The sequence below is a fragment of the Sphaeramia orbicularis genome, chromosome 17 (genome assembly GCF_902148855.1).
Source record: "Sphaeramia orbicularis chromosome 17, fSphaOr1.1, whole genome shotgun sequence".
Taxonomy (NCBI): Eukaryota; Metazoa; Chordata; class Actinopteri; order Kurtiformes; family Apogonidae; genus Sphaeramia; species Sphaeramia orbicularis.
The window spans coordinates 22818216-22843143 of NC_043973.1; the positions used below are offsets into that span (position 1 = coordinate 22818216).

At 38.3% G+C, this 24928-nt stretch overlaps 1 protein-coding gene across 1 annotated transcript in view; it reads right to left on the reverse strand.

The window, feature by feature from the left end:
- Window positions 1-46: 46 nt before the first annotated feature.
- LOC115437361 (collagen alpha-4(IV) chain-like) overlaps window positions 47-24928 on the reverse strand; it is a 40408-nt gene continuing 15526 nt past the window's right edge. The window contains exons 6-46 of the mRNA XM_030160588.1: window positions 22916-23032; window positions 18776-18841; window positions 18660-18695; window positions 17916-17978; window positions 17717-17752; window positions 17583-17624; window positions 17365-17451; window positions 17133-17177; window positions 16969-17040; window positions 16829-16873; window positions 16304-16367; window positions 15987-16091; window positions 15399-15560; window positions 15266-15274; window positions 15091-15180; window positions 14547-14698; window positions 14307-14379; window positions 12234-12340; window positions 11926-12109; window positions 11729-11794; window positions 10559-10666; window positions 9547-9765; window positions 9238-9393; window positions 8950-9117; window positions 8573-8716; window positions 7497-7589; window positions 7204-7382; window positions 6847-6910; window positions 6671-6745; window positions 6408-6515; window positions 6184-6291; window positions 5967-6038; window positions 5659-5787; window positions 5315-5422; window positions 5066-5221; window positions 4875-4982; window positions 3690-3827; window positions 3481-3597; window positions 782-970; window positions 395-678; window positions 47-307 (exon numbers count right to left, since the gene is read on the reverse strand). Coding sequence (XP_030016448.1) covers window positions 47-307; window positions 395-678; window positions 782-970; window positions 3481-3597; window positions 3690-3827; window positions 4875-4982; window positions 5066-5221; window positions 5315-5422; window positions 5659-5787; window positions 5967-6038; window positions 6184-6291; window positions 6408-6515; window positions 6671-6745; window positions 6847-6910; window positions 7204-7382; window positions 7497-7589; window positions 8573-8716; window positions 8950-9117; window positions 9238-9393; window positions 9547-9765; window positions 10559-10666; window positions 11729-11794; window positions 11926-12109; window positions 12234-12340; window positions 14307-14379; window positions 14547-14698; window positions 15091-15180; window positions 15266-15274; window positions 15399-15560; window positions 15987-16091; window positions 16304-16367; window positions 16829-16873; window positions 16969-17040; window positions 17133-17177; window positions 17365-17451; window positions 17583-17624; window positions 17717-17752; window positions 17916-17978; window positions 18660-18695; window positions 18776-18841; window positions 22916-23032 — 4605 coding nt within the window. The remainder of the gene's footprint in view (window positions 308-394; window positions 679-781; window positions 971-3480; window positions 3598-3689; window positions 3828-4874; window positions 4983-5065; window positions 5222-5314; window positions 5423-5658; window positions 5788-5966; window positions 6039-6183; window positions 6292-6407; window positions 6516-6670; window positions 6746-6846; window positions 6911-7203; window positions 7383-7496; window positions 7590-8572; window positions 8717-8949; window positions 9118-9237; window positions 9394-9546; window positions 9766-10558; window positions 10667-11728; window positions 11795-11925; window positions 12110-12233; window positions 12341-14306; window positions 14380-14546; window positions 14699-15090; window positions 15181-15265; window positions 15275-15398; window positions 15561-15986; window positions 16092-16303; window positions 16368-16828; window positions 16874-16968; window positions 17041-17132; window positions 17178-17364; window positions 17452-17582; window positions 17625-17716; window positions 17753-17915; window positions 17979-18659; window positions 18696-18775; window positions 18842-22915; window positions 23033-24928) is intronic.

Below are 24928 nucleotides of genomic sequence, written 5' to 3' on the forward strand. Positions count from 1 at the left end.
TAGGTCTGAGTCCACCACTACACCCAGATTTCTGGTCTGAGGTCATTTATAGATCTCTGAGGCACACATGACACTGACTGGCTTTGCGTCGCTGTTGCTCAGCTGCTTTAATAGTGCCAGGTCTTGGGGTAATAAACTGCTCCGATTGATCAATAGTAATCAGCCAAAAACTGTAGAGATTGGCAAAGTAGTGACAAGACCCTCGTGCGCCCTGGCACTCTATGACGGGGTGAGTCCGGAAATCCTTAAGGCAGCTACCAGAAGAAGTCAAAGACTGTCCACCGCCTTCATCACCTGCCCCTGTGTGCTGAAGACAGTATGAAAATAGACACACATTGAGCGAGTTGACAGCAGTTTTCTTATCCACATACAGTCCTTCTACTTTTATACTCACCAGGAGGAAAGAGTACCCGGTCCATAAACTCCTCCAGCCAGGAGGGCATGCAGGCATGGTATAGCTCTGGCTGTGGAAAGCAACTGCGGGCGAAGTTGTCTCACAGACCACACAGCGGCTGATGTGGGAATGGATCTCCTGGCCAAAAAGTGGCATCATGGGTATGGGAGCAGTGGTGGACAGCCAATAGGATTTGTCATTGCGACTTGAGTAGTGACAGGCGGCTTTGTTACAGTAGGAGAAAGGCATGGGGGAGAAAACAGGGAGGCAGGAGCCAGCTTGGCCTACAAGGAGGAAAGATAAAAGAAGAGCACGAAAGAAATAAGGACTTTTTATTTTTTATTTTTGAGGCACTGGTGTCATAGATGGACACATGGTATCACTTGCCTAGGTCTTGTGTGTGAGCCTTCTCTTGTCCCTCCAGGTAGACCAGACTGTAGCCCACCCAAAGCTGACTGCTGCCTTCAGGGCACCGGGGCACCAGAGTAGACTGGCTGTGGATAACCACTAGGAAGCCTGACCTCACTGCCCTCTTATATCCTGGAGCACCTGGATCACCGGGTGAACCTGGGATACCTAGAGGTTTAAAAGGTGAAGGGGAAGTGGGTAACATGGAATGTGCAAAATGTCTGTACATATTATAATCGGCTAAAATTTACTTAGGGGGTCAAATAAGTGGCCATTTTTGTCAAAAAAAAGTTGTAAGAAATGCATAGAACTGTGTTGAAATAATGCTAATACATTTGTGCACAGACTACTGATATTATTTGACAGTGGAAGCTCTATTTTCAGAAATATTGGATTTTGAATAGCACGTGTATGTGAAAACTTTTGCTGGTGGACGGATGTGACATTACCCATGATGCTCTGGTCAGTACCAGTACTTTATTAGTAATAAACTTATATACTTACTATTGCTAATTATCCTCTTATTCATAAATGTTAGTATTGTGGATCTAAAACAATAACAGCTGACACAAAAACACAAAATGTGGCAGTGGACGGATGTGACATGGTTGTTAAGGATCCCATCATACTGATGCTCGGCAGCCACGTCACCGTTTACACTAATGATCCCTGTGCAAAAACTAGGATCAGAATTATTTATTATATAGTTTATCATCATACTAAAGAGTAAATAACAATATAGAATTGTTATTTCTTTATACAAATGCTTATTATTAGAAAACTGTTGATTTAAAAAGTGACGTGTGACATTCTTAATGTATGTATTGGCGTAACATAAGCAGGATGGATCAGCACCATACTCCATATTGCAACCTGTAAAAATAAAACGTGATATATAGTATATAATCTTTTAAGAAAAATTGGGGAATCTAAAAGAATAGAATATTTGTTTTTCAGATAAATTCAGTTAAAATATAAGTTGGCCATTTGTGACATGAAAATATAACATTAATTGTGATGAAATTGGACATTTTTGACCTGAAAACATAGTTCATATGAAATCCTGAAACTGAAATCCTGTAAATTTGCGTAAGTTGCATTTACCAACACAAAATTCCTTTGGGGATTCACTTCTATTGATTTCTTATGCACAAAGACATAAATAAGACCTCTAACCAAATTTTAGCCGTAATATAAATCCTCACTGTAAATAATGTATACATGAACATATATTTTAATAGATCGGTTCTTTGTACACATCTGTTGCGTTATTCATATTCATCTTAACCAAACTGTACGTCGTGAGCTAAGAAAACCCGAAGCCAAATTCCTTGTAAGTGTTCACATACTTGGCCAATACAGCTGATTCTGATTGTGAAAAGAAGATGGGATAAAATAAGGTAATTTAGGAGATATTCATTTTCTTTAACTGGGGAGCTGCATTACGGACCAATATTTTACATGTTTCAAGAAATTTTGACAAAAATTAAGAAGAAGGCAAGGCTTCACAAGAAAAGAACTGCATCCATGTGCTTTCAGTCCTGCAACGTTTTTGACACATTTTAATTCAGGCATTCAGCTGAATATAAGGCTGTAACATGTATCTTTTCTAAATAAAAATATCTAAAAACAAGAAGACTTTGTGGTGTTTATATTGTATCACATGTTTCCAACAGTGTCTAATTCAGAGGAACCTGTAATCGTATTCCATGTAATGGCCTGTTTCATTTGGTCACCTGTCAGTGAAGTAATAATCAGAAAAGAGGTGCTTGGTTGGAACTGATGTCCGCCGAGACTAATTCCTGGAGGGAGGGGGAGGAAGATGGAACCTGTTGGATGTGCTGTTTTTTATGTAAAATGACGTCAGGGTATTTTTAGGACTCCAAGGTACTTTTGTTGTTTGGTTTTGTCTATCATCTTTTTTAATTTGCTTGTCTATTGCCCCTTCATTTTTCTTATTTTTTTTTTTTTCTATCTAGTCTCTTTGTTTTTGTGTTTTGAGTGTGTGTATATATATTTGTCTATTGTCTCTTTTTTTTTTCTTGTGATTTTTGTCTCTTGTCTTGGTTCTTGTCTATTGTCATTCATCAGTTTTTTGTTTTTTTTTTGTTTTTCCTTCGTGGCTATTGTTTTTTTTGGGGGGGAGGGGGTTGGTTTTTGTCTATTGTTTTTTTTGTTTTGTTTTGTTTTGTTTTGTTTTGTTTTCTGGTGACTTGCAGTTTCTTGTTGTTGTGATTTTTTAAGTAAAAATAAAAATGATTAAAAGAAAAAAAAAAAAAAATCATAAAAGTCATAAAAGGTTATCTGACTTTATTCCCCTAATTCAGTCTCTGCATTTTCCCTATCCTAATACATACAGCACCTAGAATTACCATTAGTAATAATTAGTATTGGCACTTAACACATTAAGAGCAGTGCCATTGAAAGGGCTCAGGATCCAGCTCTAGATTTTCATCAGTACTGTAATCAGGGGCACTGACAGGAGAATTAATATGTACCTATTTTTTTGAAAACAGACAAACTCAACACAAAAAAGCCTCCAATATGTTTTCTTCTGGCATACTAAATAAGACACTAATAAAGCTCTTGGAAAACAGAAAATGTTCTGAGAGAAACAGTTGCATTGAAACAGTGCACAGTGCATTGAAAATATGAAATGACTGTATTTGATTTGTCACCTTGAGGTCCGGTAAATCCTGGCTGACCACTTTCTCCTGGATTTCCAATAGGACCACTGGGTCCAGGGGGACCTGGCGGGCCAGACAGGCCCCCAGGCCCAATCATACCTTTCTGACCTGACAGACGTAGACACAAATTTTGACACATTTATTCATAGTCTACATCCTTACAGAAAAACACGTCCACAGTATATATTAGTCTCTCTTACCTTTACGTCCTGGAGTCCCAGGAGGACCTACATCACCAGGGAATCCCACAGATCCCGGGGAACCAGGAGGTCCTGGAAGTCCAATGAGAGGTTCTATTCTGGGTCCAAAGATGGAATCACCCCGGGGTCCTTTGACACCTGAAGAGAAGCAAAACGTACTGCTTAATAGATCAGTAATCTTTAAAGAGGCCCTAATAGACATTCTCCACTTTCTCCTTTCCATTAGTGTGTTACATAACTTTCTATACATGTATAAGATCATCAGAGTTTCATAGTCAGCTGTGCAGACCACACAGCATCCCTTCATCACAAAGGGCAAAGTTAAGAGATCTGTGAAAACACCTAGATTGTTCTTCTGTTCTTTACTCTGGAACAGGTCTAAGTCAGTAGGCACTAACAAGTCAAAGTGAATGCCCATGCCCATGTGCAGGAGTCAGAACTGAGCCTAAGTCTGAGACTCTAAGACAAATCTGTCCACATGCCTACAAGAGTCTGGGTTTGTTTTTTTGCACTGGTACCGTAGCAGCTGAAAGGGAAAATGATGAAGTATGTCCTGAGCTGCATCAGTGCAAAAATAGAATATCCAGGTACACTAGTGTTGCTTTCTGTGATGATCTCTGTATGCTTGACATGCCCTGGTGGCTGATACTGTGGGCTGACTGGGCTGTCCGACAGGGGGAGCTTAAAGAGACAGGAGCTAAAATGTGGCAAGCAGTGAAGAAAAGTGTATGTTTTTTGAGCATTGTATGTCCATTCCAGTGGATTCCCAAAACATGATTATGAATCCAAACATGAGCATAACAGATCCTCCTTAAGAGCTGTTTTCTGCCAGACAGAAAAAATCCACAAAAAAACATTGAAGTATTTATATGCACATACTATATGATCTATGGTGTATGACATGCATTTTAGTTGAATAATGTTAAAATATGTTTTTGCACAGTGTGTAGGCTGACATTTTTATAACTGGGCAGTCTAATCTTGCTTGGATCATGGTGACTTCATGGGTGGATAATGTGAGAATATAAAATCTCTGTCATGTGATGGTCTCTGTCATGGACCCATAAAAACCAAGTGGATGTTATCACATTCACTGCTGATTTCAGCTAATAACCGTACAGTACTCCATGGATAAAATAATAATGACAAAAGCATAGCCCTCATTCTCATTATAGTGCTCCTCACCTCTGTCACCAGCTGGGCCAGTTTCTCCTTTGCGACCCCTGGGGCCAGGAACACCTTGCTCACCTCTGTATCCCGGTGGACCTTGTGGTCCAGCAGGGCCTGGCTCACCTGTCAAAATGCAGCAGCTTTGGAGTACATACAAGTACATGTAAGACAGTACTAATTACTGTTGTCACTGTCATATATTCTACCTTTTGGTCCTGGAAAGCCATAGAAGGTTTGAGGCCCAGGTAGTCCTGGGAGGCCTTTATCTCCCCTTTGGCCTGGTAACCCAGGAAGACCAATTCGTCCAGGTTCTCCCTTAATGACATGTATGCTGCCTGGAAGGCCTGGTGCCCCAGGAGGACCTAGAAACCAAACACAAGAGGCACTGTAAATTACAATGTGTACAAAAGTCCCCAAACTCTGGAAAAACTGCAAAGACCAAGAAATGTACACACCTGGTCGTCCTTGAGGTCCTTCATATCCTGCATCTCCTAAAATTCCAAATGTAGGCCTTTGGCATTCTTTACCAGGGTAACCGGGGTCACCAGGGGTACCCGGGGAACCTGACAGATGGATGTTACGTTTAAAAACTTACTATACAGAATATTTGATTAGTCAATAATTTGTTAGTGTTCATATACTGTGTTTCCTGTATAATGAAAATAGCTTCAGTATGTTTCATATTTTAACTGATAAATTAAAACTGAAGATGTTCTCTTGTTCTATGCTTTTTAAAATAAATATTATCCACTACTTCTGCACACAAGAGCAGCTGATTTATATGATAAATAATGAATACCTGTTGCACCAGGTGAGCCCTTTAGACCTTTAGGTCCAGGAAAAGAAGGTCCTGGTTGTCCTGGGTAGCCCCTGTTACCTTTGGCTCCAGGAAAACCCACTGGTCCTTGTGGGCCTGGGACATCTGTGCCTGAAGATTGGAATCCGCATATTTAATTTATTCTATGGAATACAATTATGTACAATAAAATGTAATAACAAAAAACAAGACATGGGCTCAGCCAAAACTAAACTGCAGCTTTTCAAAACTTCCTTTTAAAACACCCAAAGGTACAAGTACCAACACAATAAAAATTTTATTTTCCTTACCACTTGCTCCCTTCATCCCCTTAGCACCCATGAGCCCATGCAGGCCATCCAGACCTGGTGGTCCCGGGGGCCCTAACACAGAAACACAATAAATTGAAGGCATGTTCCCTAAATCACATCATTCAAATTTGTCTCTAAATTGTCAGACACTACAGTCAATTTCAAATATCATTAGCAAGTCAGATAATGGGAGGCACAATACACATTATATTAGCACCTTTGGGTCCAAATGGGCCAGGTGGTCCAGGAGGCCCGTGACTTCCAATGTCTCCTGGAGGACCAGGAGGACCTGGATTACCTGGTGAGCCTCGTGATCCAGGAAAACCTATTGTGAAACACATGAACAAGCAAGTTTATAAAGAAAGTCAAAAAGGAAAATTATAAGCTTCTATTGCTAGCTTGTATCACTTGTACAAGGATGTTTTCTGCCGTATAACTCACCTGGTCCACCTACTCTTCCTGGGTCTCCAGGAGGGCCATGATTACCTGGGGTTCCAGGAATTCCCCTGGGTCCTGGATCTCCTGGATCTCCTGGTTCCCCTCTGTGTGCTGATGAGATAACAGTACTTCTTATACAAGTTATAGTTAGGTATAAATGTAAAACCACTTATGAACCAGTTTTCAAGGTCAAACCTCAGCTAGGAATACATTAGTGAGGTAGTATTAATATTGGTACTCTTTAGTGCGCCATGGTATAAGCTCACCTGTGGGTCCATCCTCTCCTGGAAATCCTTTGGGTCCAGGTAGACCAGGTACCCGTGCAGATTCTCCTGGTTCACCTGGAATGAGTTTTGACCAGCTCAGTGACAGCTTTGTGAACTCCAGATCACAATATGTTTGCAGCACCTGTATAACAAATTTACAGTCTGTTCTGTCTCACCCTTGGCCCCTGGAAATCCTTGTAACCCTGGAATACCAGTCGGTCCCGTAGGCCCTGGATCGCCCTGTTACAAACATTAGTATATTAAAACTATTAAAAATAACTTCTAAATCTAGCTTGTAGTAAATTATAAACAGTGGAGACTAACAAACATTAATGTTAAACTTAGAATTGTCAGATAAATGCTGTGCTCTCTACAAACCCATGGGAATAATGAGCTACTGGTTCACTACTGGTGACAAGTCCTTCATAGTTTTGTCAAATGTGGTTTCAATGCAGTCTACACAGGCACTAAAAGTCAGCACATGCACAAGTTATTGTTTATAGTATATGAAGACAAAATGTTTTATTGTTTACCAGTTCTCCCTGAAGCCCAGGATATCCCCTCGGACCAGGGAAACCTTTAACCCCAGGAGGACCAGGAGGTCCTGGGAATCCTGTCTGGCCAGGAGCACCAGGGGCACCCTTCAATCCAGGTGGACCAGGCCATCCATTAGGGCCTGGGTCACCTTGAGCTCCCCTTAAACCTTTTGCACCTGCTCAGGAAAAAAATGATTGATGAGCTGTATTTATTGATTCATGATCATTGTTAACTTGTCTATAAGTTCATAAATTAAGAATCAATCAGTTAAGAATTAAGAATCCATTACCGTCAGGTCCTGGGGGGCCTGGATCTCCTGTCCTCCCTGGAATTCCTGCTGGACCTTTTGTTACATTCTGAAGCTGTGATGGTCCTGGAAATCCTGGGGGACCACGCAAACCTGTGTGTACCACAGAATTGACTTTATATGTTTGGCTTGGAGATGGTGTAGTGAATGCCTACTTGGAATCCTTTACCCAAAGTCCTAAAATCACACACAGATCTGTGTATCCATTTACTACCAGTCCTACCACATTTAAATTCCAAACAGCATCACCTATAAACCTTCAGCAACTTACACAAATAACAACAAATACTCCTATAGAGGCTGACAAAAGTCCCATAAATGACAGTAAGGAAATAAGGAGCTGATCTGTAGGGAGTGAAGGCACTGATTGAGCTCAACAGTCTAAGCCAGACAGAAACAGATGAGTGAATCCCTACTTGGATCTCTAACCCAAAATTCACTCGTAGACAGAGGAACCACTTACACAGAGATTCAGTTACTCACAGGATCCACTGTAATGTGAGTCCTCTGATTCAGATTCGAGTACATAGACAATCCGCTACACTGCAAATCTTTTCATTTGCAATTGGACAATTCTGGTTCAAATAACTCAAGTGACTCATATAACCTGGATTCAATCATTAAGTGATTCAGAATGACCTAGATCCTTAAATGATCCCAGTTTCCCATCATTAGCTTGGCTTGATTAGACATTTACAATAAAACATACAGGTATCAGTTTTGCTTCTTCCATAAACTGTTGCCATTATTAATAAAAAGTTCTGTCTTGAAATGTCGATAACTAGTTTTTGGAAAAGTAGTGTTTATAAAAACCTAAAAAAAAATCACAAACAAGGCAAATGTTTGTCATAAGGTATCACAGAAAACACTGATATGAGAACAACACTTTGTGCATTTGTACAAATGTAAATGTGGAATATTATGTGCTACTCACATGCTTGTCTTAAGCTTTCAAAATGTAGCGGAATTTGAGTTGGCTAAATATTAGACAGCACTAAAAAAAAAAAGCAGTCTATGGCTTAGAAAACATGATATATGGTATGTTGGTAGAAGTATACCTTTATAACCAGGTGGTCCTGGGTCTCCTGGAGGACCTAGAGCACCTGTAATTCCTCTATCCCCATGTCTTCCTCTAGGTCCTGGTGGTCCAGGAGGACCTGGTAAACCTCTGGCTCCAGGGTTGCCAGCATACCCCCTTTCACCTAAATAAACCAAAGAGAATGCAATAGAGACTAGCTAATCAAAAAATAAATGTGCATTACATTTATGTGTAAATTAAATGGGGATGGAAGTGTTTACAAAGGTGCACTGTAGGTGTAGCTGTGTTGGATATTAGAAGTTCAATGGGTTAACCAAAAATATGTTAATTTGTCTGTAGCTCCTGTGTGCAAGTTTTTTTTTTCAACATTAAACATTCTTCTTAACCAAGTTTCACCTTTATATCCTGGTGAGCCACCAAACCCTGGATCTCCTGGGGATCCTGGGGGTCCTCTTTGTCCAGGCGAGCCTGGCACACCGGGAGGGCCCGGGAAACCTTTTGGGCCCTTTCTTCCAAGACCAGGTGGACCTATATCTCCTTTCAATCCTTTTTCGCCGGGATAGCCTATGTAAATTTATAGATGTGAATACAATCTACATCTAGTTTTAAAGTACAGTCACGAAAAACATTCAAACAGTGACAGCATCCCCTTTAAAATTTAGCTTTCTGTTGTCATGTGCTCACCAGGTACTCCCCTGTGTCCTGCAGGTCCTGGAGGTCCTGGAGGTCCTGTAATGCCGCACTCAGAACAGGGTTTGCCTGGGGCACCAGGTGCTCCAGGATCACCCACAACTCCCTCTTCTCCTTTACGGCCTGGCAGTCCAGGTTTACCTTGTATTCCTGTAATTTTATTAACATGTGATTCGATTTAGAATAATTTAGGATTGACCAGTTAAAGATTTGAGTAAGCAATTGAAAAGTTTCAAGATTGTTTTCCTTGGGATATATTCTTTACTATACTGAATCATTTGTGTCCTAAATTTATACCCTCACCTGGAAAACCAGGTTCACCATGAATTCCATGCTCCCCCTTCCTTCCTGTAGATCCTTGATGGCCTTTTGGGCCAGGGGGACCTGGCCTGGCAGAATAGACATCTCCTGGATCACCTTTCCTGCCAGTTGGTCCTGGTGCCCCAGGAGGCCCAGGTAGACCATCCAGGCTGAGTCCACTTGGACCAGGGTTGCCTGGATCCCCATCTAAACCTGGATTTCCTGTTACAGATAAGAGAGACCAACAGTATCACTATGAAAAGCTTCAACCTTCAACATTAAAACATTAAAACAGGAAAAATCCATAGACAAAGTATTTAAATGGTCTAGTCTAGTTTGAAATAAAACGTTGCTTGGTGAGTCACAGCTGACTCCAGCATTGCTGTACATCAGGCAGGTACACAGGATAGTTAGTTACTTCTGTTTTAAATGATGACTTCCATCCTTTGCACTACCACCTTCAGCTTCTTCCCAGCAGGTGAAGGTTTGTAGTCCCGAGATGTAAGACACAACAGTAAAAAAACAGCTTTGCTCCTGCTGCAGTCACAGAGCTGAACAAGCTGTAGCAACATATTGAACAGAATTTATTTATTTACTTATTTATGAATTCATCTTGTGTTCTTGATTATAATGGTATTGATTGGGTTTGAAACTCCATCTTCATGGGCTTTTAACTTCTTCAGATGTTTTTTTAACCTTTGTCTCAGTCCAGAGGTTTATTTTGATCTTTCATCACAATCATTCTTTTAGTAACCCATCGCTCTCTAATCTTTTTATGTCCTGATTGGTGGAACTTGGAAGTGTTTTATTTCATTTTATTGTACCGTCTCTATAGTCAACTCATACCTTGGTTTCATGTTACATGTCATTATGTTTTGAGAAATGTTAAAAGGATATCATCATCGAAATGCAAAACAACATCTAATTGCATCTACCCACAGGTATAAATAAGGTAACCTAAACCTTCCTTCAGTAAATAGTCAATGAATCTCTTTGTGATTCATTCAGTTCTTACCTGGCGGTCCAATTCCTCCAGTGTCTGCATCATCTCCTCTCATGCCTTTAGGGCCTCGGTGTCCAGATACGCCCGTGCCACCTGGTCTACCTGGAATACCTGGTAACCCTACAGGGGCAAAAGTTCATTCCAACATCAGGGCAACAAATTCTGAGAGCAAATTTTGAAATAAAAACTTACAATCTATCACTTTTTAATGCTAGCATAAATGCAGCACCCAATGTAGCACCCAGTATAGAGATACACAGAGATATATATAGAGATACATGGATCATACTTGGACTGGTTAAGAAACACTGAAACCCCTGTGTTTGAGTCATCAGTGTAATTCTAATAGTGTTGAGGGATTATTTATAACCACTGCATACATAAAAACAGGGACTGAAATGATGACAGGATTTGGCGAGAGGACTCAGGATTGAGGAGAGTGTGGTGTACCTTTAGGCTGATATTAAGCATGAATATACAGTCTCAGCCACATTAATGAGGTAAACTTTGATGTAAAAATCTAAGATCCTCAAATGTTAAAGAGCACTGAAGCACTCCTAGCACATATGGATAATGCAAATTAAGTCTGAAAATATATCCAGTGATAGCTCTCATGCAACCATTACATTCCATAAAGTCACTATGAGTCTACATCATAATGCAAGCCATGTTCACAAACAAAACTGTAATAAATTATCTCATGGTAAGGATATCATTCATTGTTGCAATCATTTTGTTAAGGTTTGAAGCACTGAGTTTGATTGTTGGATATGTACAGTATAATACTGCAGTGGCTCTATGGTGACACTTGTGTGTAATGCTACATGACAGATGCACACGTCTTCTTCTTTGTTGTTGTTAGGATTCATAGTAAAGAACCATGGATCACTTGGCTATGCATTTCTATGCATCAACATTCATGAGGTTCTTTTATGGTTGTATGAGGATATGCAGACAGTGGAATAGGAGGCTAATCCACCTCCAAATATCTGCAGGTGGACTGTAATTTAAGGAAATATTGCCTGTATGTGTGTGTGTGTGTGTGTGTGTGTGTGTGTGTGTGTGTGTGTGTGTGTGTGTGTGTGTGTGTGTACGCATATTTTGCATATCTGATTATTTTTGGCTTTTGAGTGGATGTAGACTTTTTAGCATGAATCCAATGCACTGTTTTTTATCACTTACCTGGGGATCCAGGCTCACCCTTTCGCCCAGGATATCCAATTGTAATTTCACGACAGCATTTTTCACCTAGTGGTGCATAGAAAGCATGTATTTTTAGCCTTTTCTGTATTTAATGTGGGAAAGGGAGTAAAGAGTTGAAGGCAGTGTTTTTGTAGATGTAAACATGAACCAATTCTTTGAATTTAACACTGTCTGACCTGGGGGGCCTGGTGGCCCAGGAATTCCTGGATTGCCAATGTTTCCCCTATCTCCCTTAGGTCCATGTGACCCCTGTTGTCCTGGAAAACCAGAGCCTGGAGGGCCTGGGCGCCCTGGAAATCCTTTGAGTCCAGGATTACCAGGGAAACCTTTGGGACCAGGTAATCCCTCATATCCAGGACCCTGACAAAACATGACAGAATAGCAGTAACTGTAGTAGTAATGTTTTGCTTTTACTGTCATTATTGAGAGCATTGTCTCTCCTGTTTATATTTAATTTTCAATATTAAAATAAGGATAAACTCACTGGTGGTCCTGGCTCTCCTGGAGGACCATGGAGACCATCAGATCCTGGCCTCCCAGTTGTTCCTGGAGGACCAGGAGGTCCAGGATCTCCTTGGTCACCTTTGGTTCCTTTCAGTAAGAGAAAGAAAATTTAGATACTGCGTTGCATATACATGTATATATATATATATATATATATATATATATATATATATGTGTGTGTGTGTGTGTGTGTGTGTGTATATATATATATATATATATATATATATACACACACACACACACACACACACACACACACACACACACACACACACATATATATATATATATATATATATATATATACAGTCATCCTCAAAATTATTCATACCCCTGCCATTTTTTGTAACTTTTTGTTTTTGTGATGAAATGAATGAGTTTTGTCAAGTTTGTTTGTGACTTATATGTGATACACAAGTGAGGAAATAAGAACAAATGATACTTGGAGAAATACTTTATTTCAGGAGTATTTTATTAGAGGATTTCTAAAAAACGCCATGTTCAAAATTATTCATACCCTAAGTTTATTAAGTCCAAAGTCTTTTCTTAATAGTCAATCAATAGTCAGCTGGGTCCGGTTGGATGGTCTCCTACCCATCACTCTGGTCTTTAGCTCCCTCCACAGATCCTCTAAATGATTTAGGTTAGGACTTTGACTGGGTCATGTCCTTGAACCACTACTGCACTACCTTGGTGGTATGCTTGGGGTCAGTGTCCTGCTGGGACATCCAATCAGGACCAGTCTAGAGTTTCTCAGCACTTTCACGCTGTCATCCAGGACGTTGATATAATTATGTTAAATTCATGATGCCTTGTAACTTCATGAGGTTTCCAGTGCCACTAGCAGAGAAGCATCCTAGCATTATAGGTTATAACCATAGCATTATGTTGCCACCAAAATAACCGAGGTATGAAGGTATCACAGACAGCCATCCAGCCAGTATTGCACAAAGGAGTTCTCCATGGATGCAGACACAGGAAGATGGCATGACTCAGGATGAAACATCAGGAGGCTCATCTGGCATTTCCTAGAGCTCTTCTTAACCAAGATCCAAGCTTTTGGTCATCAATCCACTGATTTGATGAAACAAAGATGGAGTTGTTTGGCCACATGGATGTTGACTGCATCTGAAGGAAGCAAGGAGAAGAATGCAAGCTGAACACAGCCCCGACTATCAAGCATGGTGGTGGCAACATAATGCTATGGGGTTGCTTTTCTGCTAGTGGCACCGAGAACCTCATCAAGATACAGGGCATCATGAAAAAGGAGGATTATATCAACATCCTGGATGACAGTGTGGAAGTGTCTGCTGAGAAACTCTAGATTGGTCCTGACTGGACGTCCCAGCAGGACACTGACCCCAAGCATACCATCAAGGTAGTGCAGTAGTGGTTCAAGGACATGACCCAGTCAAAGCTCTGACCTAAATCATATAGAGAATCTGTGGAGGGAGCCAAAGACTAGCGTGATGGGTAGGAAACCATCCAACCAGACCCAGCTAGAGGCTTTGGTCCTGGAAGAGTGGACCAAAACCCCACAGGAGACAGAAGAGAACCTGTGGACACTTACAGGAACCATTATCAAGAAAAAAAGCTACTCTATTGACTATTAAGAAAAGACATTGGACTTAGTAAACCTAGGGTATGAATAATTTTGAACGTGGCATTTTTTGGAAATCCTCTAATAAAATACTCCTGAAATAAAGTATTTCTCCAAGTATCATTTGTTCTTATTTCCTAACTTGTGTATCACATATAAGTCACAAATAAACTTGACAAAACTCATTCATTTCATCACAAAAACAAAAAGTTACAAAAAATGGCAGGGGTATGAATAATTTTGAGGACGACTGTATATATATATATACATATATATATATATATATATATATATATATATATCACTTGCCATTGCTGTTGATATTTGTTTTTCTCATTTATCAGAAAGCACAAAATTCCCATGAAACAACACTGACGTTTTCAAGCAACTAAAATATCAGTACAACTAGACTTTAATAAAATAGATTAAAGTGCAGTTTTGTTGTATGCTCACCTTTTTGATCTGTTACAAAAGTGTCACCTTTCTGACCCTTTTGCCCTTTGGAACCATGGGGACCTGGAAAGCCCTGCATGAAAACATGTGAAGAAGTAGATATTATATTTTTCAGCTTAAAACATAATTAAACACACAGATCAAATTCATTTGATATCAAGAGGGCATGCTACAGATGTCATATTTTAAATATGTTGTAGAAAAAATATAATGTGATGTAAGAATGTAATTGTTACTTACATGTGGTCCACTTGGACCAACATCTCCTTTCAATCCTGGCTCCCCACTAATTCCCTTTGTTCCAGGTAACCCTGGAGGCCCTGGAAAACCACGTGGGCCAGGGGGTCCTATGCTCCCCTTTCCAAACCTACATTCACATTCTCCTTCACAACCTGTAGGATATTAGATAAGGTGACAAAATGTATGATCACAGATAGGGGTGTCACACTACTTACATTTGTCCTGTACTGTCATGGTACGGGCATGGTGAATATGACAAATACCTCTGTCATCAGACTGATATTGATGTGCTACAGCAGGTGTGTCAAACATAGGGCCCACAGGCCAAAACTGGCCTGTGATCCAGCCCGAGGAGATAAATTTACAAAGACATTGATAGTCAAGGGAGTTCAGGGGCCACATACAACCCCATTTGAGTTCAACCACATTCAGTTACAGTTCATATTCACATGACATTAGACTGTACGAACAGTCAGTGAACATAGAAACACTTGAACAGTCTCTGCTTGTGCAGAAATCTGACCATTTAACAATCAGAGTTCACCTTTAATTCCTTTGAGTCCTTTGTCTCCAGGAGATCCTTTGAATCCTGGGTCACCAGGGTCCCCTGGGTAACCGGGCTCACAGATGTAATCTGTGCAATCAACCAACCACTTATGTTATCACAGAAAGTAGATATAGTGCAAAATGCATTTCATGTGACACAATCAAAAACTCACCTCCACATCCTAATGAGATTCAACACAAAAAAAAAAACATAAGAAAAAAAATCAGTCATGAGAATTTTTGTGTGAGGATGAATAACACATACGTAAAAGTGATTAATTTGTGGTAAGTGCAAATGTGCTGTACCTGGACGACCAGGGGGACCTATATGACCTTTAAGTCCAGGGACTCCTTTAGTTCCCTTTACTCCAGGCAATGGCTCGGTTTCAAAGGTATAGTATTTCCCTGGCTCTCCCTTGTAACCTTTGGGACCTGTTGGCCCTCGTGGACCGGGGAAGCCAGGCACTTCTGGGCAATTACGAGAGATGATGTGAAAGGTCAGGTACAGAGACACAAATCTCAGAAAATGAAAGCCTATAGATTCTAGGCTGTTCACACTGAATATCAGTATGCTGTACTGAATATGTTTAGGACCACTGCCATCTTAGACATCCTGTGCTGGAGTGGGATGAACATTAATATACATGACATATACCTGTGATACACAAACACTCAGGTAAAATAGATTTTTTTATGCCAACACACAAAAGACTCACAGGGAAACATTCGAACATTTGCTGCACCACAAAAGGAGGGAACCTGGACTTCGTATATCGCTGTGTCACATGTACATAGACTATTAACAAATGGACAGATTATCAACCTTGATGTTTTAGAGTATATAACAAGGAGTAACCTCAAAGTAAAAGCCACATGCAATGGTAGTATGCTGACCTGGTACTGTTATCCCTGGTGGACCAGGAGGTCCATGCTGACCCATGGGCCCAGGATCACCTGGGACTCCAGGTGGCCCAGGATAACCCCAGTTCCCTTTAGGACCTGAATACAGACACAGAACCTAGCTGACTTAAGGTTACAGCAGTTACCCACACTGAATGTACAGGACTGAAAGGACATTTGTCAAAACTACTGTAAGATTAGATTTGGAAGTTGCTGAACTTTAATATGCCATTAATATGCTATATTTAAGAAAAAATATTGAATATTGTGTGGCCAAAAGAGCAACCATGCAGGTACTTGTGTAGACTCACCTCTAGTATCAGTCTGATTATAAAACTGTACAGGACCAGGGGGACCTGGATCACCTGGAAAACCCTGTCGGATGTAAAGAGTGATCAATGCAATGTTTTACAAACCTTCCATTCATCTGCCACCAGAGGGCAGCAGATGTAGAAGTATTGCTAAACTTCTCCTTCCCTCCATTATGGACTGGAATGTGATTGTGAAAAAAACTATGGTGTAGAAAGAAAATAACAATTTTCTTTGAGGATAAAGATAACTGTCATATTATACAACCTTAAACCTTCATCTTTTCTGGTTTACTTTACTGGTTTACTTTACTTTACTTGGTTTTACTTACTTAAATACTCTGTTTGCATTAGATTTCTTGGATTTTCATGTTTGTGTAAAACTCACTTTTGGCCCAGTTCTCCCTCTCAGACCTTGGGGTCCTTCCTGTCCCTGTAAACCCTGTAAAATGTATAATGGATTAAACTGTTAGTTAAATAAAAGTGTGAGTACATTAACATAAACCTTTATATATATGACAGGCATACCTCAGGTCCTGGTGGTCCATGTCTTCCAGGAAATCCCGGCAGACCCTTCAGATGAAAATGATGGGGTGAAGAGTATTTGATATATGTGTGTATGGTGTGTAGAGTTAAGAAAATGGTATAGTTTGATTTTAGTCACTGACCCGAATTCCAGGAAAACCAAGGATTCCTTGCTCTCCTTTAACTCCTTGATAAAAGTAGTCTCCCCTTCCACCCTGTTGGATCAGATACAGTGTAAAAATCAACAGCCATTGTTTTTGTAGCAGTCTCTGAAAGACATATCTGTAGAAAGCTGAATAAAACTCACAGTCAGGCCCTTTGGTCCACATGGTCCAGGAAGACCTTGTACTCCCTGAAAAACAGAAAATAAATAAATAACTAAAACAGAGTATGTAGAACCAATGGATTGAAACGGACACATTTTGATTAGAAACAACTAAAACTGTAAGATACAGATTGGATTGAGTTTCCATAAGGACATTAAAACAACTGTCTGATTTCTTCTCTCTTTCATGAATTTAAAGCAGATTAACATTTACCTTGTAACCTTTAGGTGCATCAACCAGTGGAGGATCTGGTTTTCTGTGTTCTTCTGGTCCAGGTGGACCAGGTGGGCCTTGTTCACCCTGTTATGCAGAAATAAAGAGATGAAACAGTTGCTGGGATCATACATTCATACTGTACATACATGTATACATCACACACACATCGGTCAAATTCTCAGTGCAAAGCAGTTAAAACTAAGAAAGACTCTTACATCGTCGCCTTTATCACCTGCTAGTGATCCTCCAGGGTCTCCCTAAATAACAACCATAATGTGTAAGTTTATGTTTGTGTGGATGCATGTGCATTTGCAGACAACTAAAGAAAACTCTTAGACAGGTGACTCACTGGTGGTCCTCTCACACCTCTAGTTCCAATCAAACCCTGAATGGAATAATACACACAAACATACATTTTATTTATTGTTGTTATGATGATTAGCATAGTTATATTATACAGTCCTGCACATGGTATGTATAATATAAAACATGCTTGTATAGTTCTCTATTATCTGCATATATAAGTAAAGAAGTCAACTGTTACCCACATCCACCCCAGAAGAACCAGGAAAGCCAGGATTCCCTTTAGGTCCACGTGTTCCTTTTTTTCCCTGAAGTAAAGAAAAACAAGAAAACCACGCACAATTACACATCATCTTAACTTCAATTTTAAAAGAATTTAACCCATAAAGACCCAAACAGCCACTGGTGACCCAAAGCATCTACTGAGGTAAAATGTTTAATTCCTTCTGATCCACTAATCCTATCAATACATGTAAATAATTGGTGTAAAATACAGTTTGTCATCTTTTCATGGCCATCAATATGACCCATTTGGATGTTCAGAGGCTCTGTAGTTACCTTTGAAACACCATCATCTTCTACAACATTGATTCACCAGTAAAACCCATGGAGTTGGATCAATGACAGTAGATAGAGACACTTGATTTATGTTCAGGTAATGATAGATTTTGGACTAAAAAAATTACTTTTTCTTCAGTTTTCTCTGCTTTTGATATAAAAAACCCCAATTTCAATCTGAACTTTTATGAACATCTGCATGATCAGTGAATTAAATATAGGAAAACACATGATTTTCATTTAAAAATGCAAAATACAGAGGATAGTATTACAATAAATGGTGATAAATCACTTAAGAAAGGTGAAATATTGAAAAAAATAAATTTGGAATTGTCAAAAAAGTAGCTCTGGGTCTTTATGGGTTAATCTCTACATGTGTAATTTTGCTGATGAGGACAGGTAGTCTGTGAAAATAAAAACCAAAAACATACAGGCAAACCACGTGGTCCACTTTCTCCAGGATCCCCCTGTGGAAAAAAAAAGAGATAAAAATTGCAAATAGGTAAAGAACTCCTTAATTAGGCCTGATCAATCAGAAGGAACTTACAGGAAGTCCTGGAAGAGCACCATCATACAAAGGTTCTCCTTTTATTCCTTTTGGTCCACGGACTCCCTGAGAAAAGGAGACAATACAGTAAATGCTGACTTTAGACGTAATAAAAAATAAAAACTACAGCTTTTAGAAAGTACTTTGCACATATTCCACTCACATTAATATAACAGGTTAAATTTTTTTTTAAAGGAATGAATGAATGAATGTTGGCTGTTTTATATCTTGTTTCTGTCACCTACCTAAGAACTGTAGATGAAAAGTAGTTATTTTTATTAATTCTAGTATATTTACATAGGTGTATTTTTTATACAGCAATGTTCATAAATGTGAATGGTCCCTATTAAATAAACCAATACAATAAAATAAAATAAATTTGATATTTATGATTAGGGCTGACCTTGATTTACAAAAATACAAATAAATTAAAGTAGAGAATTAAATCGATATTTAGTTGTTTCCTTTATAGGTGTGCATTTCAGATATACCTGGTGACAGGTGCTAGTATTTTAGAACATTTGACCTACCACAAAAAATAGCAATGCATATTAACCAGTGTTGCTGTTAATCATTGACATGCGCCAGGCTGCATTAACAAAAAAAAAAAAAAAGTCATCCAATTTTGACATAGTATATTGGAAAAAATGTTTTTGTTTTGGTTTATTTACATAACAAATGTGGCATTTAAAGGGTTAAAAAAAATGTGACAATTATTGAGTATTTGGTATTTTTTTATTTACGACTCAACTTGGTGAAGTAGAAAAAATGCAAAAGAGTTAAAAACAAACTGTAAAAAACTGAAAAAAATGTTGACGTTATTCTGCAACTGTGCCTTGGTGGTTAGAAAGGACCACTGTGGGCTGGATACTGGAGGGTTAATATCATACACCACCTAAATAAGTTCTTTATTGATGAATTAACCTCTTTAGATAAGGGTTATAATAGTGTACAGTTAAAGACTTGACCATTTTAGATTTAAATGCCCCAATTTTTAGAGTAATTCCACTGTATGGCTACATTAGATATGAAGTATTTGCAAAAGAAATGCCCAACATGTTTGTTTGTGATTGAACTCTGTAAATGTATATAGAGGTAGACCTTGTGTTGCACAAAAATGTTGATGCAATGTGTTAGCTTTAATCGCCTCATATATATTCTGTAGCAGCTATTTGTCATAAAATTTAAACAACTTTAAAGTGACTGAACTTAAGACTTTAACATAACTCAAATAACCACTAGATGCACCATGGGTTTGTGGTTTCCGCAGTCAAAAACACAATGTCCATACCATAGATGTATTCCAAGTGGTTTATTTTCAGGCTTTTTGCAGGCAAATAATAACCAAGGCCTTTTTGCTGTCTCTCTAGCTCATTCTGTCTGACTGACTGACTGACTGTAAAGTCAAACTGGTTTTAATGCACTGTGGGAAAACATGGAGAAAAGGAAAAAAATGTGTGAGATTCAGAGGCCACAGCACAGGTCAGATCAATCAAGACCATAGTGAGTTCAGCTGTGCGCTGTCACATCATGCACTGCTGAAAGGCTACAGGTGTCTCCAATGAGACTGCAGCAGCAACTGGTAAAAGGGCGGAGCAGACGCCACCGCTGTGGCTCCTTTTGCAAACTTCAGACTGCTGAGAGACAGATGGTTGGAAACTGCGGAGGGGCGGCCGGTGAGACTATTTATGAAATCAAATGATTATCAAATAATCAAATGATAGTCTCATTAATGTGCTGCTGTGTGTGAGTGCGCCGGAGCACAAACAGGGTTTAAAGTGTGGGTGGTTTTTTGTTAATTAGTAGGTTTATTTGTGGTTTATATTAGATATGATTGTATTTTAAATGTAAATTGCCTGGGACAGGTTTTCAGCTGTCTGATTATGTCAGTTAATTATAGTTAAAGTAGTGATTTTGTTGGATTTAAATATTGTTAATTGAGTGTAATTAACTGGATTTTTTGTTTGCTTATTCTATTTATTCAGATTTGTTAAATATATTATATATTGTATATTATTATATTTCTTGTTAATTTAAACAATTTTTGTATTGTATTTTATCTGTATGTAAATATCTATTTTTTTCTATAATAGTGAATTTGTATTTATAACATTTTGTATTTATCGATCAATTAATTGTTGTTTGTTTTGTGTTGTTTATTGTTAAAGGTTTTTTCACCTAAAGATCCAAGACCTGTGCCTCTGAAATTTAATAAAAGAGAAAAAAAAAAAGAGGAAAAGTCATCCTGGAAATCCTTTGAGTGAAATGCAGTTGCCAAAACCTCCTCCAAACGTTTGAGCCTTTTTTTCAAGTTGGGGCAAACAGCAACAAAAACAAAAAACAAAACCAGAACAACTTGACACTGACTGGTAAAAAACCATAGGCCCACCCAGGTGCATGATGGTCTAACTTGGTGCTGCCTATTTATACCCAGGTGCCCACGGTCTAAACCAATAAGAAAACCCAAAACCAAAAAGGTGCTAAATACTAAAGAATGAAAGGAATAATCATGAAAATCAAAAAATATTCTAAATATTAAACAAACCAAAAAGTAAATCAAAATAAACAATTGGCAAAAAATACTAAATTACTAAACAAAAAACTAAATTAACTTTAAACAAAAAACTAAACAGACCAGGGGTAGACAACCTATGGCTCCAGGGCCACATTTGGCTCTTGGGCCCTTTTCCAGTGGCTCAGTGTGGCTATGTCAAAAACCATAAGGAAATGAATAACCCTTTAAAAAAAAAAAAAAAAAAAAAAATTTGCTATTAATAAAGTGATTCTAATCTTATACAGTTGTAAAAATGTAGACTATACTCCAAATGAATATAAAAATTATAATAATAGTAGCCTAATAGTAGCTAGTAGTAAAAGTAGATTACTTTTTAATTTTAAGAAACTGGAGGTATTCGTCTGTATTCTTCATTCCAAAGAAAGTCTTCACATACCAGTTGATTTTTGAATGAAAGTAATGACAAATATCACTTTTAGTTCTGTAAATGGACAAACTTTGATTTACAGGGTGGGGAAGCAAAATTTACAATGAACATTTAGTTTTTTTTCTCAGCAGGCACTATATCAATTGTTTTGAAACCAAACATATATTGATGTCATAATCATACCTAACACTATTATCCGTACCTTTTCAGAAACTTTTGCCCATATGAGTAATCAGGAAAGCAAACGTCAAAGAGTGTGTGATTTGCTGAATGCACTCGTCACACCAAAGGAGATTTCAAAAATAGTTGGAGTGTCCATAAAGACTGTTTATAATGGAAAGAATAGAATGACTATGAGCAAGACTATTACGAGAAAGTCTGGAAGTGGAGGAAGCAACAAAAAACGTACCAAAGCTTTTATTAAAGCTCTCAAATCCAAAATCCTAAAGGATCCAACCAAATCCATGAGAAAAATGGCAACTGAACTTGAGGTAGACAACAAGACCGTTAGAAATGCAGTAAAATATGATTTGAAGTTAAAATCTTACACAAGAACACCAAAACACTTGTTGACAACAGCAACAAATCCAACTTTTGCAATTTTTGGGAATCATGTTTATGGCCGCCTTCTAGCCCAGATCTAAACCCTCTGGATTCTGCTATTTGGGGCGTTTTAGAACATGCTACCAATAGAACATCACACAGCAATGTCAACTTTCTTAAAGATACTATTAAAGAAGAATGGGAGAAGTTGTCACCCGAATATTTGAGGAACACTTGCGCAAGTTTCAGGAAGCGTGTGAAGGCAGTTATTGAGAAAGAAGGAGGACACATAGAATAAAAACATTTTCTATTATGTCAATTTTCTTGTGGCAAATAAATTCTCATGACTTTCAATAAACTAATTGGTCATACACTGTCTTTCAATCCCTGTCTAAAAATATTGTAAATTTTGCTTCCCCACCCTGTATTCTCCACATATGCTGTACAAACTAATCCTGAAGAGCTTCTTAAACAGTTACCACTTTGAGGAAGATATAAGGGTATCTTTTGGCTCCAGACAGTTTTGTTTTTCTATTTCTGTCCTAAAATGGCTCTTTAGATTGTAAAGGTTGCCGACCCATGAAACAGACAAATAGCTCCTACATATTCCTTATCTATTTCTTGAACATGAATGAAAGTGTGTTGCTTTACTCACTGGTGGCCCATGAAGTCCATCCCATCCACGCCTACCGGGGACACCTGGTTGACCTCTTGTCCCATTGCAGCCATCCAAACCAGGCAAACCAGGCTCTCCACCTGCTCCTGGGTGGCCCTGAAATATTTAATACATTTGCCTTTATTAGCTTTCTGTAATCGAGAATGACACAATGACCCAATATTTCAAAATAATGTGAAGTTTGTGAAGATGATCTTCTATTATGCATTAGAAATGAAATGGCACTAACAGTCAGTTATGAAAACAACAACACAACCACCTCAGTACCCTAACATGTCCACCAAAGGGCAGACAAAACACATCATTTAGCCATCACACTATATACGTGTAGCACCTCTACTAATGCATCTATACTGTTATTAGCTGTTAATACAATATGGTATATTTGTGAATAGAAAACCAATCCAATCCAACTTTATTTTGTAAAGCACTTTAAAACAACCACAGTGAACCAAAGTGTTGTACAGAAGATTAAGAGCACAATAAATATTAATAAAAGCATTAAGAAACAATAAAATCAAATAAAATATGACTGATCACTCAATGAAATGTATATTAACGCATAAGGACCCAGTGTGACATTTTTTGCAGTTTTTCTCGATGGTTTATCACCATTTATTGTAATATCTTCAGTATTTTGTGTTTTTTTCAGTGGGAATCAGATATTTTCCAGCATTTAATTTATTAATCATATAGATGTTCATAAAAATTCGGAGTAAAGTTGATGGTTATTAAATCAAAAATAGAGAAAACTAAAGAAAAAGTGACTTTATCAGCAAAATCTATCATTTACTGAATATAAACCCAGTGTGTCCTTCCACTGTCATTGATCCAACTCAATGGGTTTTACTGGCAAATCAGTGTTGTAGAAGATGACGGTGTTTCCATGGTAACTACGGAGCCTCTGAACATCCAAATGGGTCATATCTGATGACCATGAAAAGATGACAAACTGCATTTTACTCCAAATATTTACATGGATTGATAGGATCAACAGGGATCAACAGGGATTAAACAGTTTATATCAGTAGGTGATTTTGGTAGACGGTGGATGTTTGGGTTTGAGCTACACAATATATCGTCATCGCAATGTACGTGTGCGCAATAGTCACATCGAAGGTCCTGCAATGTAGGAGGCAAATGAACTCAACATGTTCTAAACATGTTTACGACAAGAAGAATGATATTGAAGCACATGTTCTGTGTCAACAGTGTCTTCCACCTGTTGCCGCAACGAGAGGAAACACAGCTACTTTGTTTGACCATTTATGCCGGCACCACACAGCTATTATATCCTCCTAAATGTTTTTTCATATCGCAATATATATTGCAGGGTTAAAAAAAAATTGCAATGTCACTTTTTTTCCAATATCGTGCAGCCCTAGTTTGGGTCTTTATGTTGAACCCATAAAGACCCAAACTAGGGCTGCACGATATTGGAAAAAAAGTAAAAAGAAAAGAGTGCAAAGAGTGTGGAAAAAATGCTGTATCTCAGGGGTGTCAAACTCATTTTAGTTCAGGGGCCACATGCAGCTAAATTTGATCTGAAGTGGGCCGAACCAGTGAAATAATAACATAATATACATTACAAACAAAAAGTTTAGGATATTTTAAATTTTTGGGCTATTTTTTCAGCTTTTTACTTTTTTGTGTGTTAATTGAATTGAAACACATTTTTTTAAATGACCAGACAGTTTTATTTACAAATGGCAAAAATGACCAAAAAAATGTCAAAAAAAAAGAAAAATCCTTAATTTTTTGTTTGTAGTGTATAAATAATGTCAACTCCAAACTTTTCTCTGTTGTACAGTGAAGAAAGGCAAATTAAATTACGAAAATATTTGCATCTACAAACTATCCTTTCAAACAATGTGAATAATATGAACAAACTGAAAAAAATGTGTAATTTTAACAATATTATGCTTCAGATTATCATTTACACATGTACATTAGAACTTTCAGATCACAGTGGATCTACAAATACACAAAACA